Source organism: Eubalaena glacialis, chromosome 14 (assembly GCF_028564815.1).
Source record: "Eubalaena glacialis isolate mEubGla1 chromosome 14, mEubGla1.1.hap2.+ XY, whole genome shotgun sequence".
Classification (NCBI taxonomy): Eukaryota; Metazoa; Chordata; class Mammalia; order Artiodactyla; family Balaenidae; genus Eubalaena; species Eubalaena glacialis.
Window position 1 is genome coordinate 1,074,710 of NC_083729.1, and position 14,057 is coordinate 1,088,766.

At 49.8% G+C, this 14,057-nt stretch overlaps 1 protein-coding gene across 3 annotated transcripts in view; it reads right to left on the reverse strand.

Moving 5' to 3' along the window:
• Positions 1-14,057, reverse strand: part of MYT1L (myelin transcription factor 1 like) — a 134,819-nt gene that overhangs the window by 79,349 nt on the left and 41,413 nt on the right. For all 3 annotated transcript variants that reach the window (XM_061168841.1, XM_061168840.1, XM_061168842.1), the window contains exons 6-8: positions 9,506-9,640; positions 5,233-5,323; positions 3,498-3,605 (exon numbers count right to left, since the gene is read on the reverse strand). In XM_061168841.1, coding sequence (XP_061024824.1) covers positions 3,498-3,605; positions 5,233-5,323; positions 9,506-9,640 — 334 coding nt within the window. The remainder of the gene's footprint in view (positions 1-3,497; positions 3,606-5,232; positions 5,324-9,505; positions 9,641-14,057) is intronic.

The following is a 14,057-nucleotide window of genomic DNA, read 5'->3' on the forward strand; positions in this document are numbered from 1 at the left end:
TGGTCTTAAAATCAGAGCACCTCGTTGCTTAGCTGTGTTAGGAACCAGACCTCTCGCTAAAATCCCAATTCCATTTTCCTGAGAAGAACCCAAGTGTGCTGTAATGATATAACCTCAAATCAGCTATCTGCCTAGATGCCAACTTCGGAAATAAAAAGAACAGAAAATGAAATACTTAACCTTTTGCCCTTTTTTCTTTTTCTTTTCAGAGTCTGGGGAGGTACGATGAAGATATGAGATGTGAACGTGGGAAAAAATCTCACATCCGTGCGTTTTCTTTTGCAGGGGTTGCAGAGAGTAAGCATTACACACGGTGAAGTGAGCTAACAAGAAACTCCCTTAACAAAATACGAGGAAATGAAAGAAATACTCTTAAGGACGTGGAGATGAAGCTAGATAAAAACGTATCCTGCTGGACGATAAAACGGAACACGTAGTGATGTATTTTGACAAATATTAACATGCACTCTCAATATTGTTACCTAGTAGTCATTCATTTTTCTATACTTTGGAATAAAATATTTAAATGGAAGAACTCTCAATTACATATGCATTAATATCCTATCTTATTTCTTCTGTGTGTCCATCTATCTATCTCATAGGCAGAATTTTTAAACTTTTTTTGAAATAATTTTAGATTTACAGAAAGTAGTGCAGAGATTCCTTTAGAGTTTTTACCTAAAACTTCCCCTTACGTTAACAACTTTATCAAGTTACCAACCCATTTACTTTGATTTCATTAATTTAGCCTATTTACTTCTTCTCAAATCAACCAAATGATGTAACGATTAGTTAAACGTCTATTATTTGAGGCATTTTGCCAGGCAATGAGCGGGGTGGTGGTGGGGGGGGTCATAAATGAATGAAGCTGTAGGCCTTGCCTTCAAAGGTCACCTGGAATGTGATCTTGTTTTAGGAGCCCGAGCTTCTGAGAATCCTGGGGAATGGAGGACACTCCCGGCCGTGAGATTCCGTTCAGTTTCAAGGGAGAAGGTGGCGTTTGTCAAGGTTAAGATCCAGGGTGGTGTAGGAAACATGCCAGGAAAGTCGAACAATGGGGAACATCTCTGGGGGAACAGCAGGAGACGGGCTGGGTGGGACCAGATTGGGACTCTGTCCATTTGTCCAGCAGGCAAGGCCAAAGGACTTGGGCCGGGGAAGGCACGACCCCTGAGCCTTCAGGAGGTTGGGACCAGCTCCAATGGAGGGTGCGCTGGAGCACAGGCATCGGGAAGGGACACTTGGTGACAAAACGGAGCAGGTGATGGAGGCGGGGAGCTGGGAGGCTGCAGAGCGGGTGTGGCCTTGGGCAGGCCCGTAGGCCTCACCTAAGTCTCGGCTTCCTGTTAGACAATCTGCCTAAAGACTCTTAAAATCTTAAGTAATTGAACTGTTGGTTGAAATTATTTTTTTCTTCCTTCCTTCCTGTCTTCCTGTCTTCCCGCCTTGAATGAGCGTCCCCTGCGTGGAGACATCCCGGGGAATGTGAAGGTGACGGGGATGGACACCAGGTCCTCCAGACCTGGCTCACGGCCGGGACGTCAGTGCCTGAGCTGAGCCCTCGGAGGCTGCAGAGCCGAGCCCCACGCCTCCCCTGCGGTGGGAGGGGTCCTTCTTTCCCTCCGGGCCTGTCCCCACGCTGCTTCCCCACCACGCAGCCGGAGGCTCGGGAAGAAAACTGTTTGCAGCTGCACAAGTCTTGGCCCACGATCTTCTGTTCTGTTGTCACTTGACAGAAGGTTTCCCACTGCATGACATGAAGAAAGGGTCCCAGGCTGTGAAGTACAGGCTCGGGATCAGAGCGGAGGCTTTGTCTGAACAAGGTGATGTTTGCCATTTCAGACGTATCTTGTCCGCGTCAAGCGGCCAGCGGAGCTCCTCAGTGGAAAGTAAGCTTGATACGGATCCCAGGACAGGCGTTAGTCACTTCGCGGCCACCCCACATCAGAAGGATGTGGACACGGGGATCTTTCCAGCTCTCGGGGGTCTGTCCCCAGTGGGGGAGGGAAATTAACAGAAGTCCTCAGCCTCAACTGTCTCTCCCTTTGCTCAAACTTTCCTTTGGTTAATAACTATTCCTTCTCAAATGCACACAACCCCGGGGGCCTGGGGGGAGGTTGTCATGCTCCCAGTAACCAAGAGTGGGCTGAGGGGGCCCTCAGGGAGGGCCTGTCATGTATTTGGTGTCAGCGTACCTGTAAGATGAGTGAGTTACAGGCACCCCGGGGGCAGGTTAGGTCGGCAACGCCCACGCATAAAAATAGCTAGAGGAACGCGCCCCAGACTTTACTGAGGGTTTATCTCTGCGCCCCAGACTTTACTGAGGGTTTATCTCTAAATGGTAGGATCATAGATGGTTTTTATTTTCTTATTTTTGTCTAGAGAAATATTTCTCATTTTCTATAAAGATTTTAACTTTTCTGTTGTGAGATAAAAAGGAGTTTAATGACAGTGGTAAATTCCTTTCAGAAAGATGGGAAATAATACAGGAAAAAAACCAAAGAAGTGTTCGTATCGTTTGCCTAGTGGTTTCTTCCAAGTGATTTATCCCAAAGAAATAATTTAACAGAAGCAAAGTTGTGCGTGTGTGCGTGTGTGTGTGTTTACTGCTCTCCTTTTAACAGTAAAGTTGGAATCACACTAAGTGCCTCAGGGCCAGAGCCCAGGCCCAGCACAGGTGGCGCCTCCCCCCGTGGGTACCAGCAGCTATGAGGATGACAGGTACGATTACACAGACGAGGAAGCTGCTGGTGTGACACTGACTAAACAGGCAGGATACACGGAGGTGGTCACAGTTTGCACGTGGATGAGGGCTTGAAGGGAACACGCAGAAATGAGCGCTGACGGAAGAGAGCATTCCGCCTCCACCTGCGCTCCTGAAAACCATCCTAACTGTCCAGGGGGGCGAGCAGGTTAACGCCTGCGGCCTCCCTGTCTTCGCCACCTGTGACCGAGTGGTTTCCGGGAAGGCCTCTCACCCCTCTGCGCCTGGTTTCCTCGCTCGTCAAGTGGGGATAATGGCACCATCCCGCCCGCCTGCCGGAAGCATCTGAGGACGAGGCTTCCCTGCGCGCGGGGGAGGGGATGCTGTTACCCTGACGTCCTCGAGAACACGAAGCCCACCCCGCAGGTTGGAGGGGTGCCTCGCCTCCAAACCGAGGTAAAACTACTTGGGGCACCTCATGAACTCTCTAAGCCTCCCTTTCAGCCAGCCTTTACAGAATCGTGAAGCGTCAGGGCCAGAAAGAAAGCCAGACACAGCTCTGTCTGCTTCTCTCGCGCGAACGGTCACACGGGGTCAGGGAGACCCCGGGGTGACGAGCGCTGCCCCCGCACAGCCCCAGGATGGAGCCGCAGGTGAGGGTCGTGACCCCGGCGAGGTCTTGTAGCTGCACCGGCTCCCCTCCACTCCCACTGAGGACGGCCACCCCTCATGGAGCAAGGGCGCCTGGCCCCTGGGGACGGCCGTGGACGGATCCCGAATGTGTGTCTGGTACCTTAGCACTCGGTCCGAGGCCTGGTTGGACTTGGACACGTCACAGCTCTGGTGCTTTTCTTGGGCCTTTGCCAATTTCTCCGCTGCGGCAATAGGGCATCCGGAGAGGCTGCAATGACAGGAGGGATCTGAGTGTCTCCTCCGAGGCACTCCGACAGCACCCCCATCGCCTCCCCCCTCCTCTGCCTTGGGCGGCACCAGGCTCCCAAGCCTGTCACGGGACACCACGGTGTTTGCCCCTGGCCTCCGGCAGACCATGCCGATGGCCGTGCCGTGCATGCAGGACACACGGTCCTTTCCAATGACAGCAACACAAAGGCTGTATTGTTAAAGGCAACATGAGATTTTAGACACCGCTGCCGTCTGGGACGCTTGCGGTTTCTGGAGCTGAGGAATTAACCGCTTGGGTAGGATGGTTTTCTCAAACGCCTGAAAACAGGGCTCTCTGGCAGCTGCTGACCACAGCACGGGGGATGCAGCGTGACCAGCCGGTCTACATCCTCCCCAGGAAGAGACACAGAAGGGAGGGGGAAAGCAGAATAATCTCGAGGCTGCAGGAAAATGCTTTCTGTCACTAAATATTTACGGGAAGAGACAACAGATGTGCTCTTTGGTGTTTAAGCTGATTCTTCATGAAACCCTGGTGTCTGCTGTTTGTGTATCTGTATGTGTCTCTGCACACACTGCAGGGGCTTAATCCACATACACACGGCATCTGGAAGCCGTGCGATTCTGCGGACGTATGATGGACAAGCTGATGCTGTAAACCCCGTGAACAGGGCTCAGGAGGAGCCTTGCCAACCCACCATCATGTCCCCCTTCTCCAGAGGACGCCCAGGAGCATCTCTGAAGGGCACAGGTTGGCGACCTCATTCATTATAAACTTAACACAAGTAACCAAATTTACCGGAGAAGCAAAAATTACAGTGAAACTTATAACAGTCTCCTCCGTTTAGATATGCTTTTATGCGACTTTGTGAAGCTGAAGCTATAGGCAGTTAAAGAAAAATTTGACAGAATCACTTTCAGGCCACTGGAAAAAAGAGGAACTGAGTATTAGAAGTAACTTAGCGAAAGTCAGAATAAGATAGGAAAAGGGAACTGGAATTTGCCCAGAGCAAAAGTGTGACTCCGAGCACGTGTAATTGCAGCCATAGCCCAGGAAGGAAGGGTCTGCCTCCTTAGCCCCCTTTCCTGCGGTGTGTTCTCCCACCAGCACCTTTGCACCCCTGCCAGCACTTTGGTGACGCCCACGCTGATGACCAGTGTTTCAGCGGGGGTCACGGGGGCGGCCGGCTGGGGTCACACACAGCTCAGCCTCATGGTCTCTAGTCGCCGACCAGTCTGAGGCAGACAGGAAGGGCCCCCTCGACCCCTGGAAGGTAACGGAGCTTTTACTGCCTTCCTTGGAGTCGCCGCAGACCTTTATGGTTCCACCTGGGATCTGACCTCAAGGAGGACACCTGCCGGGGGACTGTCACCCCATCACAGCAAGGTGGGGGGAGACAGCTGAGAAATTCCAGTCTGCAAACGAGGGATCTAAGCGTTGGGCTTCGCCGCGCGCCCCGGGCCGGCTCAGCTCGGCTCTCCCCGGTCCCTGGCTCCCTGAGAGAAGTCCCCAGGTCTCCTCTCCCCTGGGGCAGGTCGTGCAGGGGCCGCGCCCCTCCGGAGGGCGCGGGAACACGGCTGCCAGGGATCTGCCCCCCTGCAGCCCAGAACGCAGGAGCTCTGCTTACCTTCTGTGCGAGTTCCTGTTGCTATTTACATGCCCTCGCCCTGTGCAGCCCGGAGTAGGACACTTGAGAACATTTTCATGCATGGCAAGAACTTGACAAGGAGAGGCAGAGAAAACAGCCCAGCGTTAAAACACAGAAATGGTCCCAACACAAGAATATGCAATCATTTTAACAAAGGCTGGGTTAGTTCACAACAGACAGTCCCACACGCGTCTGTGATGGGCATGGGCAGCGAAACACATGGAGGAAGGAAAAGAAGGTTGTCCCCACCTGACTCTGACTGGCATGCAAAGCGGGGTGCGCTGGGCGGGAGCTGTGGGCTCGGGGTGCGGGAGCACGGAACTGCCCCCAGTGGGCCAGGAAAGCAAGGGCCTCCCCGCGGAACTCCCAGCCGTAAGCACGGAGCAGTGATTAGCCACGTAACAGCACGTCGATCGGTGGTTTTAAAAACATGCCTCTGCTTTGGAAGCACGCAGTATTAGGAAGGTGTGGTGGTCATGGGCAAACAGACAGCCCAAACCTGATTTTTAGATGAAGATAATTAGATGATGACTTTCCATCTAGGAACTGGGTACCTTCTTATTTATTCTATGAGGGAGGGAGGGAGGAAGTGCTCTGCGGGCCCCCATGTGAGACCGGGTGGGAGACGGAGGGCATGGTCCGTAGGGCAGGGAAGCTACTGCCCACTGCCCGAAGACCGCATTCCGATTTCCCCGCCATGGTCATGGGCCTGGACTGTCTCCTGTCGTCTTTCCCTTTCTGGTCCTCAGTGACCACTCGCTGCCCTGGACTGTGGGGGCGGCTGGGGGGTGAGCAGTGCTGCCGGGTCGAGAGAGCCGACCCCCAACACGGGCCCCAGCCCAGCGGTGTCCGAGCTCCACGGCACAAGCTGCAGCGAGGCTGCTGGACCTTCCCTGCGGCGAGGGTCACCTGGCGCCAGGTGACCACGATCTGCCCGAGCTCGTTACGTAATTGTTATTTCCTACGGTTTCTCTCATCTCCAGAACAACCTCCCTCTTTCCCCTGAAATCCCCCTCCTATGTCCTCCGCATGTGGCCCTTACACCTGCTCTCCTCAGCCCTGGCCAGGTCCACTTTGGCTGCGTCTTCTCCGCTGTCACAGCTGCGTCGTCCGTGCAGGCGGGCGGTGCTCCCCCTGCAGAGAGCCGATCTGGGGCTCGCTCCGTGCTGGGACCCGGCTGGAGCGGGCTTTGGGGTCTCCTCTCCGGGGGACCCTCCCTCCCCTCCCCAGTCTGCGCTCTGACCTGCCCACCCTCCTCCTCTTCCTTCAGGGAATGACCTTTCCTTGCCCATCCTTTCCTGACGCCCTGTCATCTTCTTATCACATCACACGACCCTCCCCTCAAATTAACATACATCGTTCCTTTCTTTTTATGCTAAACTCTTCAACTATTAAGGCTCCCCTGGGGAGGGCACGCGCCTTCCGTGCTCGCCTGCGGCGTGGACCGCCCCGTCCTGCCGACTCCCACTCGGTCCTCACCCAGGCCGGCCCTGGGATGGGATCTGCGCTGCTCTGTGCCTACACGCTTCCAGCTTCCTCTGCGGCTCGTGCCTCTCTCTCAGATGTCAGCTGCCAGCTTTTCCCAGCAAACACGCCGCCCTCTGTGCCTTCCCCAATCTGGGCTGCTGTTCAGCCTCCGTCGAGGTCTCCTCTCTAGGCAGTTTCATCCCGTTTCTACTAACACTGCGGAGGACAGACAGGGCCACCTGTGTGCCTGGCCTTCTCCAGGTGTCCAGGCTGGCCCTCCAGCACCCTGCGGGAATGTCACACACAGCTTCCAGCTTCAGTTGGAAAGATCCAAGCGTTCGTTCCCCTGTTAGACGTGGCCCTGGCTTGATGACCGGTTTAACGCCCTTGCCATGGACCAGGGAGACTCCTAGATGTCTTCTCAATCTCCCTCCCTTTCTCCTTCTCATGGCCTGTCCTGCCAGCCTGTCTCTGGAGTGTTCCTTGAATCTGTCCCTCTGCTACTGCCTCCTTTCTGCCCTGGTCTCCCGCGTGGACCGTTACGACGGCTTTTAGAAAATGCCATGGGTTTTCTCTCTCACGCAGGACCGGCGCAAGCGTCGCCCCAGTGAAGTCTGTGGGAGGCCACGGTCCCTGATGCCTACAGCAGGGGGCTGGAGCTCGGTCACGCTGTGGCCATGCTGTCTCACGCCCCCTCCTCGGCTGGGTCGGGAGTTCCGGGGGGAGGCCAGAGCTGTGTCTCATCCATGGTGTGTCCTCTGTGTATCTAACACGGTGTGTTTCAAACTGGGTGCAGGCTACTTTGTGGAATTCAAGTGGACAGAAATGTGAGTAGGGGACACTAGCCCAGAAAAAGCTAAAAAATAAAAAGTAGAAAAAGAGAGACATATCTTCTATGGAGTCCTTTAATTCTTTTACATTTTTATGGTACTATAAAAAATTGCATATGAGTAAATCTTTAGAAACAATTTTCTGTGGATGCTCTGGGAGGTGTTTGTAATACTGGTGTCAGAGCTGAGTCCCCACGGCACGTAAGCAAAGGCGAGGCGAGGTGTGATCTGACCGGGGCTGTGTGAGCAGGTTCGGGGTGCAGCTGGTTGGGACACAGGCCACGTGTGACTGCATTTAGACGTTTCTTGTGAAAATATGGAGTCAGGAGGATTGTTCAGCCACGAGAAGGAACTGATGCTCTACTTTGATGTCTCAAAGAAAAAGTGCACAAAGAAGCTCTTTCTTCTTCAAACATTAGAGCTTGGTCCTAATGCCTTCTTTGTAGATGAGAACAAGAAGTACAGAGCGTGTCACCTGCCCCGCGACACACAGCTTGTTAAGACTGAACTGGAGACGTCAAACCCAGGTCTCCGTGGAGACAGATGAGCTCAGGGTTGGGACAGAGGCGGGTTTAGGTCTGAGCTCGGTTCTCTGCTCAGACCAGCTCAGAAAGCTCTGAGCATCTTCAGGGCGCTGGGTGCTGTGCTGGTTCCCGGGAGAGGCGGTGACCATCTGGCCTTCATGTCCCTCATCTGACAACAGGGCCAATACCCCCTGCAGGGTTTATTGGGGTTAGATGGGTGCCAGCCAGCGGGGTGCCCGACCGCAGGGGGTGCTAGGGCAGAAGCTGCTGTGGGTGAAGCAAGCTGCTCCTGCTCATGTAACACACGGGCGCGGCCCCTCTCCAATCCGCTGCGGCCGCAACGCTGCGCCTTTGCCCGCAAGACGGGTCTGAGACACATGGCTTTATTGTTGCGAGGGGCCACTTGCAAAGCTGGAGCCACAATAACTTCTACAAATATGTCACCTGAAAACACTCTGCTAAACCTGTTTTCTAAGCTACAAACTTTTCTCTGTACTTCCGAAGCTGGCCATTGTGATGGGAAAGCAACGTCACCACTCAGCTGGTCACTGTCACAAACAAGCCGAGCCATGACATTTCCCCCCATAGAAACCGAGTCTCCCGGAATGAGGAAAATCCCTACCACCTTAGACTTGAAGTCAGGATCTGACACAGAGCCATTGCTGAAAATGTGCCTTTTTTCTGAGCCATCAATCCTAACTCTACCTAAATAGTTGGCATACTTTATATGCCGAGAGAAAGATAAACAAAAAAAGGGCACATCATTTCAGTTCTAAAAGAAATTTAGTTGTCTTCATAGGTCAAGTGCATATTCTCAGAACTTAACTAATTAAAATGCATGTGTAAGATCCAAACCCACCCAAGTTAAACCCTCTTACTTAAGATTTTATTGTGTAGAAATGTCGGGACAACATGAAATAGATTTTACAAGTAAAATGCAGTAACACGTAAGTACTGGTTCACGGAAATGGAGAAGTTCAGATAACTGGGCAAAAGACGTCTCGAGGCCATTTTCCTTAGGGATTCATAGCCGTGTAGTGCTGGATGGATGGCTCAGAGACTATCTAAATTCAGTTCTACAATTTGTGAGGAGAAAAGGAGAGAAGTGACTGGCTTGGGGGGTCACAGAGCAAGTTGGAAATGAAGTAAGGAGCAGAGCCCCAGCCAGCTGCTCGGGGGCCAAGCTGCAGAAGGCAACACCGGATGGTGAGCCCGGGTCCTGGGGCAGGTCTACGGGGACCACGCCGAGGAAATGCTGGACGCTGCGGGGCGGGGTAGAGCCCTGGTCCTGGCTGAGCTGCCCGCCCGGACAAGGAGGGGACACCTAAGTCAGGTTGCACTGACCAGAGATGGAAATGACAGAGGCGAGGAGGATGCAGAAACAAGTCACAGGTGTGCGCGCTCCAGGGCGCTGGTGAAACATGGACTTACTTTCTGGAGGGACCCTATCTTTGTGCGGGCATCCGGACAGACTGCGGTGATGCGGATAAAGCCCGGTTACGTGGCCCGTTCCATCGCACCCGGGGGTGGGGCACTTGCTCTCTTTCTTTTCTGCTCTCGAGGGATCTAAAAGCGACAACAGGTGTCAATAGAATGAATTTTTTACCAGCTGAAGACAAATGTGATTATTTCACAACCGAAGAGACCTTGATCAATAAAGAAACAAAGCAGGTGTCGGGGACAGACTGTGACATCCGTGGGTAGTTCTTTGGTTTGGGGTGATTTTTTAACCTTAAGCGGTGTAATCATGAATCATAAAATATTTTACTTTCGATACTAAAGAAAAACACGCTCTCCCTACCTGAACTCTTGATTAATTGTTCCCCGTGTGTTACATGATAAGCCGTTGCTCAAAGAAATCAACATAAATAATGATGAGACAGTGACCTTCTCAGAGAACAAAACGTTTCCGTGATCCTTCAGCAACTGCTTTGTTACATCCAACCAGGACACATAACGCCAGTTAAGCACTCCTGAGCAGAGCTTCTTTCTTACTGAGCGCTCTGGTTGCACGCGCTACTAGCTGCACAGTTTTACTGGTGCTGAGACTTCTCCTGCAACACTGTCCTTAGCACACCAATTCAGCGCTTTTCTCAAGACCAGCTGAACTCTCAGAAGGCACTGCAAGCAAATGACCGAAATGGTGGAAATCCCACCTGACAGAGATGATGGGCAATCAAAGATGTTTCAGAAGCTGCTGGAGCAATAATTTGTTTTGATCTCCTCGTCTGTACTTGGAACCAGAGGCAGGCTCTGACAGCTGTGCGTGCATGCACAAAACTAAGAGGTGATGCTTCTAGGCAGCCCGTGGGCTCTGCAGTACCAGTCGGGGAGGAGCAGAGCAGACATTTGGTCAAAACTCGAATGGCAGATGCCAGAAATGCAATGACATTGCTAACAAAATTATTTCTACATCCAGAACTGACCACAGTTCATAAATGTGCAGAAAATAACTCCAAAAACCCAGACCAAATAGTCACATGAGTGTGTGAAACACTATTTTTGAGCCAGTTTTCAAAACCAGGTGCACAGATGATCGATACATGGTGGTTACTGGGAGTTTGGCCCAGGGATGTTATAGTTAAAATTTCTTTAAGGCTTTAATATTTTTATAGTGATATCTCATTAATCAGACCAATCATGATCACTGGAAAATAGATGTTTTACTTTTGGCAAAGAATTCATTTTATATCAAAAAAAAGATTGGTTTAAAAATTTTGGAACTCTTATGGGCTTTTTTCTCAAGTCATTCATGTGAACTTGAAACAGACAAAGGACTCACAGGAATATATAAAGACTTTTATGTTTATATAAAAATCCCTCCTTTTATTTTTCGCTAACATTCTATTCTCTGAAATGTGTCTTTAAGGTCCTGGAATCTCTTAAACCAGTGATGGCGTTGAGGGTAGTGTCCTAGATATAACAGTCGGCTGCTTCCTACCATTATTTATAGATAATCATCTCTGAAGACAAATCTGAACCTATGCTGTTGTGACTTCATTTCTAAATATCTTATTGGAGCTTCTCTTACGTGTGCAACCAAAAAGCTCAGCATTTTATTGCCTTTTGAGTAATTTCATAATAATAGTGGTACAACAGAATGAATGCAAATATAAAATAGTAAGTGTGCAGTAACAGTTTCAAGGAAAATATTATTTAAGATCATAAACTAGAGATATAATTTAAAACTATATACTAGATATAAAGGACTTTTAAAGGATAAAACTAAGTTATAACTACTAGTAATCATTAAGTGACTCTTTTTCACGAGTATATTTACAGTTTCCTAACAAATTATATTATTTCACGATTTCGAAAGTGTTCTGAAGTTAAGTGCAGATTTGTGCAAACACCGTGTGGCTTCGTCTACTGCAGTTTTGGAAACACCAAGCGTGTACTCTCCTCTCGATGCCTGCGTCCTGGTGGAGGTGGGTCTCCTCTGCCTTCACCAATACCCTCACCTCCCCTTGCTTTCTCCCTTCTTGCAATCCCAGTTCATCTTGAAAGCAAATCTTTGAACAAACGCAAAACAACCAAGCAAGCAAACGGGCCAACGATTCAACCAAAAACCCTGCAACAATGTCTAGAAAAAACTGTGTGCTGTGTTTAGGCTGCACCCTTCCTCCCTTTCCGGCAGCTGCTTGAGGAGAAGAAAGACAGAGGACGTTTTGTGATGGCCTTGTTTTTTTTTTTTTAATATCTTTTGGCCACTCCACGCAGCATGTGGGATCTTTGTTCCCCGACCAGGGATTGAACCTGCACCCCCTGCATTGGAAGCTCAGAGTCTTAACCACTGGACCGCCAGGGAAGTACCTGGGGTGAACTGCTTTTGTTTCAGCTCAAGCTTTTGGAAAGGTTACTCATTTATAATTTAAATCATTTTGAGAAGATTGTGTATGAATGAGAATTGGTGTGAGTGTTCTCTCCATGTTTAATAAAATAGCGGAGAAGCTGACAATAGATTGGTGATGTGCTATGTGTCCGTGTTGGTAAGAGAGCACATAGCTTTTTTTTTTTTTTTTAGTAAGGAGAGCATTCATCTCTTTGCCCCATTTTGGTGTCCTTGCTTGGCTTTATTTATTTGGTTTTGAATATAACTACGGACGTCTTCAAACGAAATTTGGAAGTGATGTGGAACACACTGATAAGAAACGGCGATTCGCTTTGATCAGAGGAGGAAGATCTGGAAAAACTGGGGAGAGGCAGAAATCAGTGCTTTCCAGCTCATTTGCGAAGTCCAAATCCCCAACCCTTCCCGCATTTCGGGGGAAAAAAGCACATCCTGGTTTTGGGGTTTTACTGTTTGTTCCCATCCTGTCCCCATTTATTTAGGGGAAGCAAATGATTTGAATTCCACTTCTTGCCAAAAACAGAATAAAAGAAAATAACAAGAATAACAAAACAAAATGAATCAAAATCTACAGCAAGCTGCTGGGTTGAAAGGAACCACAGAAACCAAAGAAGGCACGGCAACATCGGGTCCGCATGAGCCCGCGTGTTTCCTCAGTAAGTATAGCGCTGCTTTCTCAATGCCCAGACCCAGTCCTGAAATGCACTCTGCAGAATCCCAAACAGAACGCTGCCACATTTGTCCACCTGAGCCAGCCCATGAGAAAGGACACTATTTCTTCCTAAAAGTGTCTAGTTCCTATGTGAGTCTCAAATATCCAACTAAAGATTTCTAAGAGATTGCGCTCTAGTTATAGACACACAAGCTGTGTCTCCTGGTCTTGGCAACACCCAAAGCAAGCTTGATGCCTCACTCCATGGCCTTTAAGAGATGACCCTTCTTCATACCCTGAGCCTCACAGGGTCTGGCCTGCACCTGCTTTACTGAAACGATGGTCAGCACCCAAGCACTGGCCACATCCAGAACCCGACGGGGCTCTGGCTGAGGTTCATCTCCAACTGGGGTTTGGTTAAAGCGAAGCCCAATGTGCCCCTGGAGGTACATGCACACATGGAGAGGAGAATACACACCTGTGTAACTGCAGAAAAAGGAGGTTCTGATCCTTTGATGTTTCCGTAGCAACGGATTTTCAAATCAAATTCTTGAACCTCATTCTAAGGAAACTCAATATTCATCAGAAATGGGACAATATACAAAACAGAAAACATTTTTGGTACTAATATCGAAGAATTTAGGGAATCACCAATTTCACCCTTGAAGTTGCTTCTCACTTGGTTCTGAGAGTCTTGTAATTGAAATATTCACAAGGTCCTACACGAGGTCAAATTATCACCCGCCTCGTATTGAAAGTGGACGCAGCTGTTACTGGAAGCATGAAGTCAGTCATTCAGGGTGGAAATATACATATTAGGTGTAGTGACTCTATATGGATATGGTTGAATTTACAGATCTATGCAAACACGTGCCCACAAAATTCACAGGTGGAAAGCTGGTTGGAACTATCACAGTGGATGGTTTTGAGTGTCTCCCAATAAAGCAAGCACCATAACTGTTTCCACGATGGAATGGAACAGTGAGGGGGTGAATATACTAAAGGGATGGCTATTGATCTGAGCCTGGGACACACCAGGCCATGCGTAGCAAACGGCTCCCATTCCTTACTACCTTAAGATAATGAACGTGCAGTCACCGCCCTTGTCTTACGCTATCAGTCATCCTGTTACTGTTCAATTTCTGTCGGGGGTGTTTTCTATGGGGGAGGTTTCATCGATAACTGCCATTTGATGATCGTTTTATAAATCATGATGCCACCTACTCAATGCAATTTACCAAATACGTGCTTCATCCCTGATGGACTTTTTGTCACCTAAACCCCCGCCGCTCCACACGGATTGCGGTTCATCTGTAAGAACACAGGCTCACCCTAATATTTTCTATCACGTGATGGGCTTGGGCTCTGACCCTGTCTTTCCAAGGCATGCATTTTCCATCGAAACGTCATGTTATCCAGCTGCTTTGTGTATTTCTCAGACAGATATTTCATTTGCTCTTCAGAGACGTAATCACAAAATA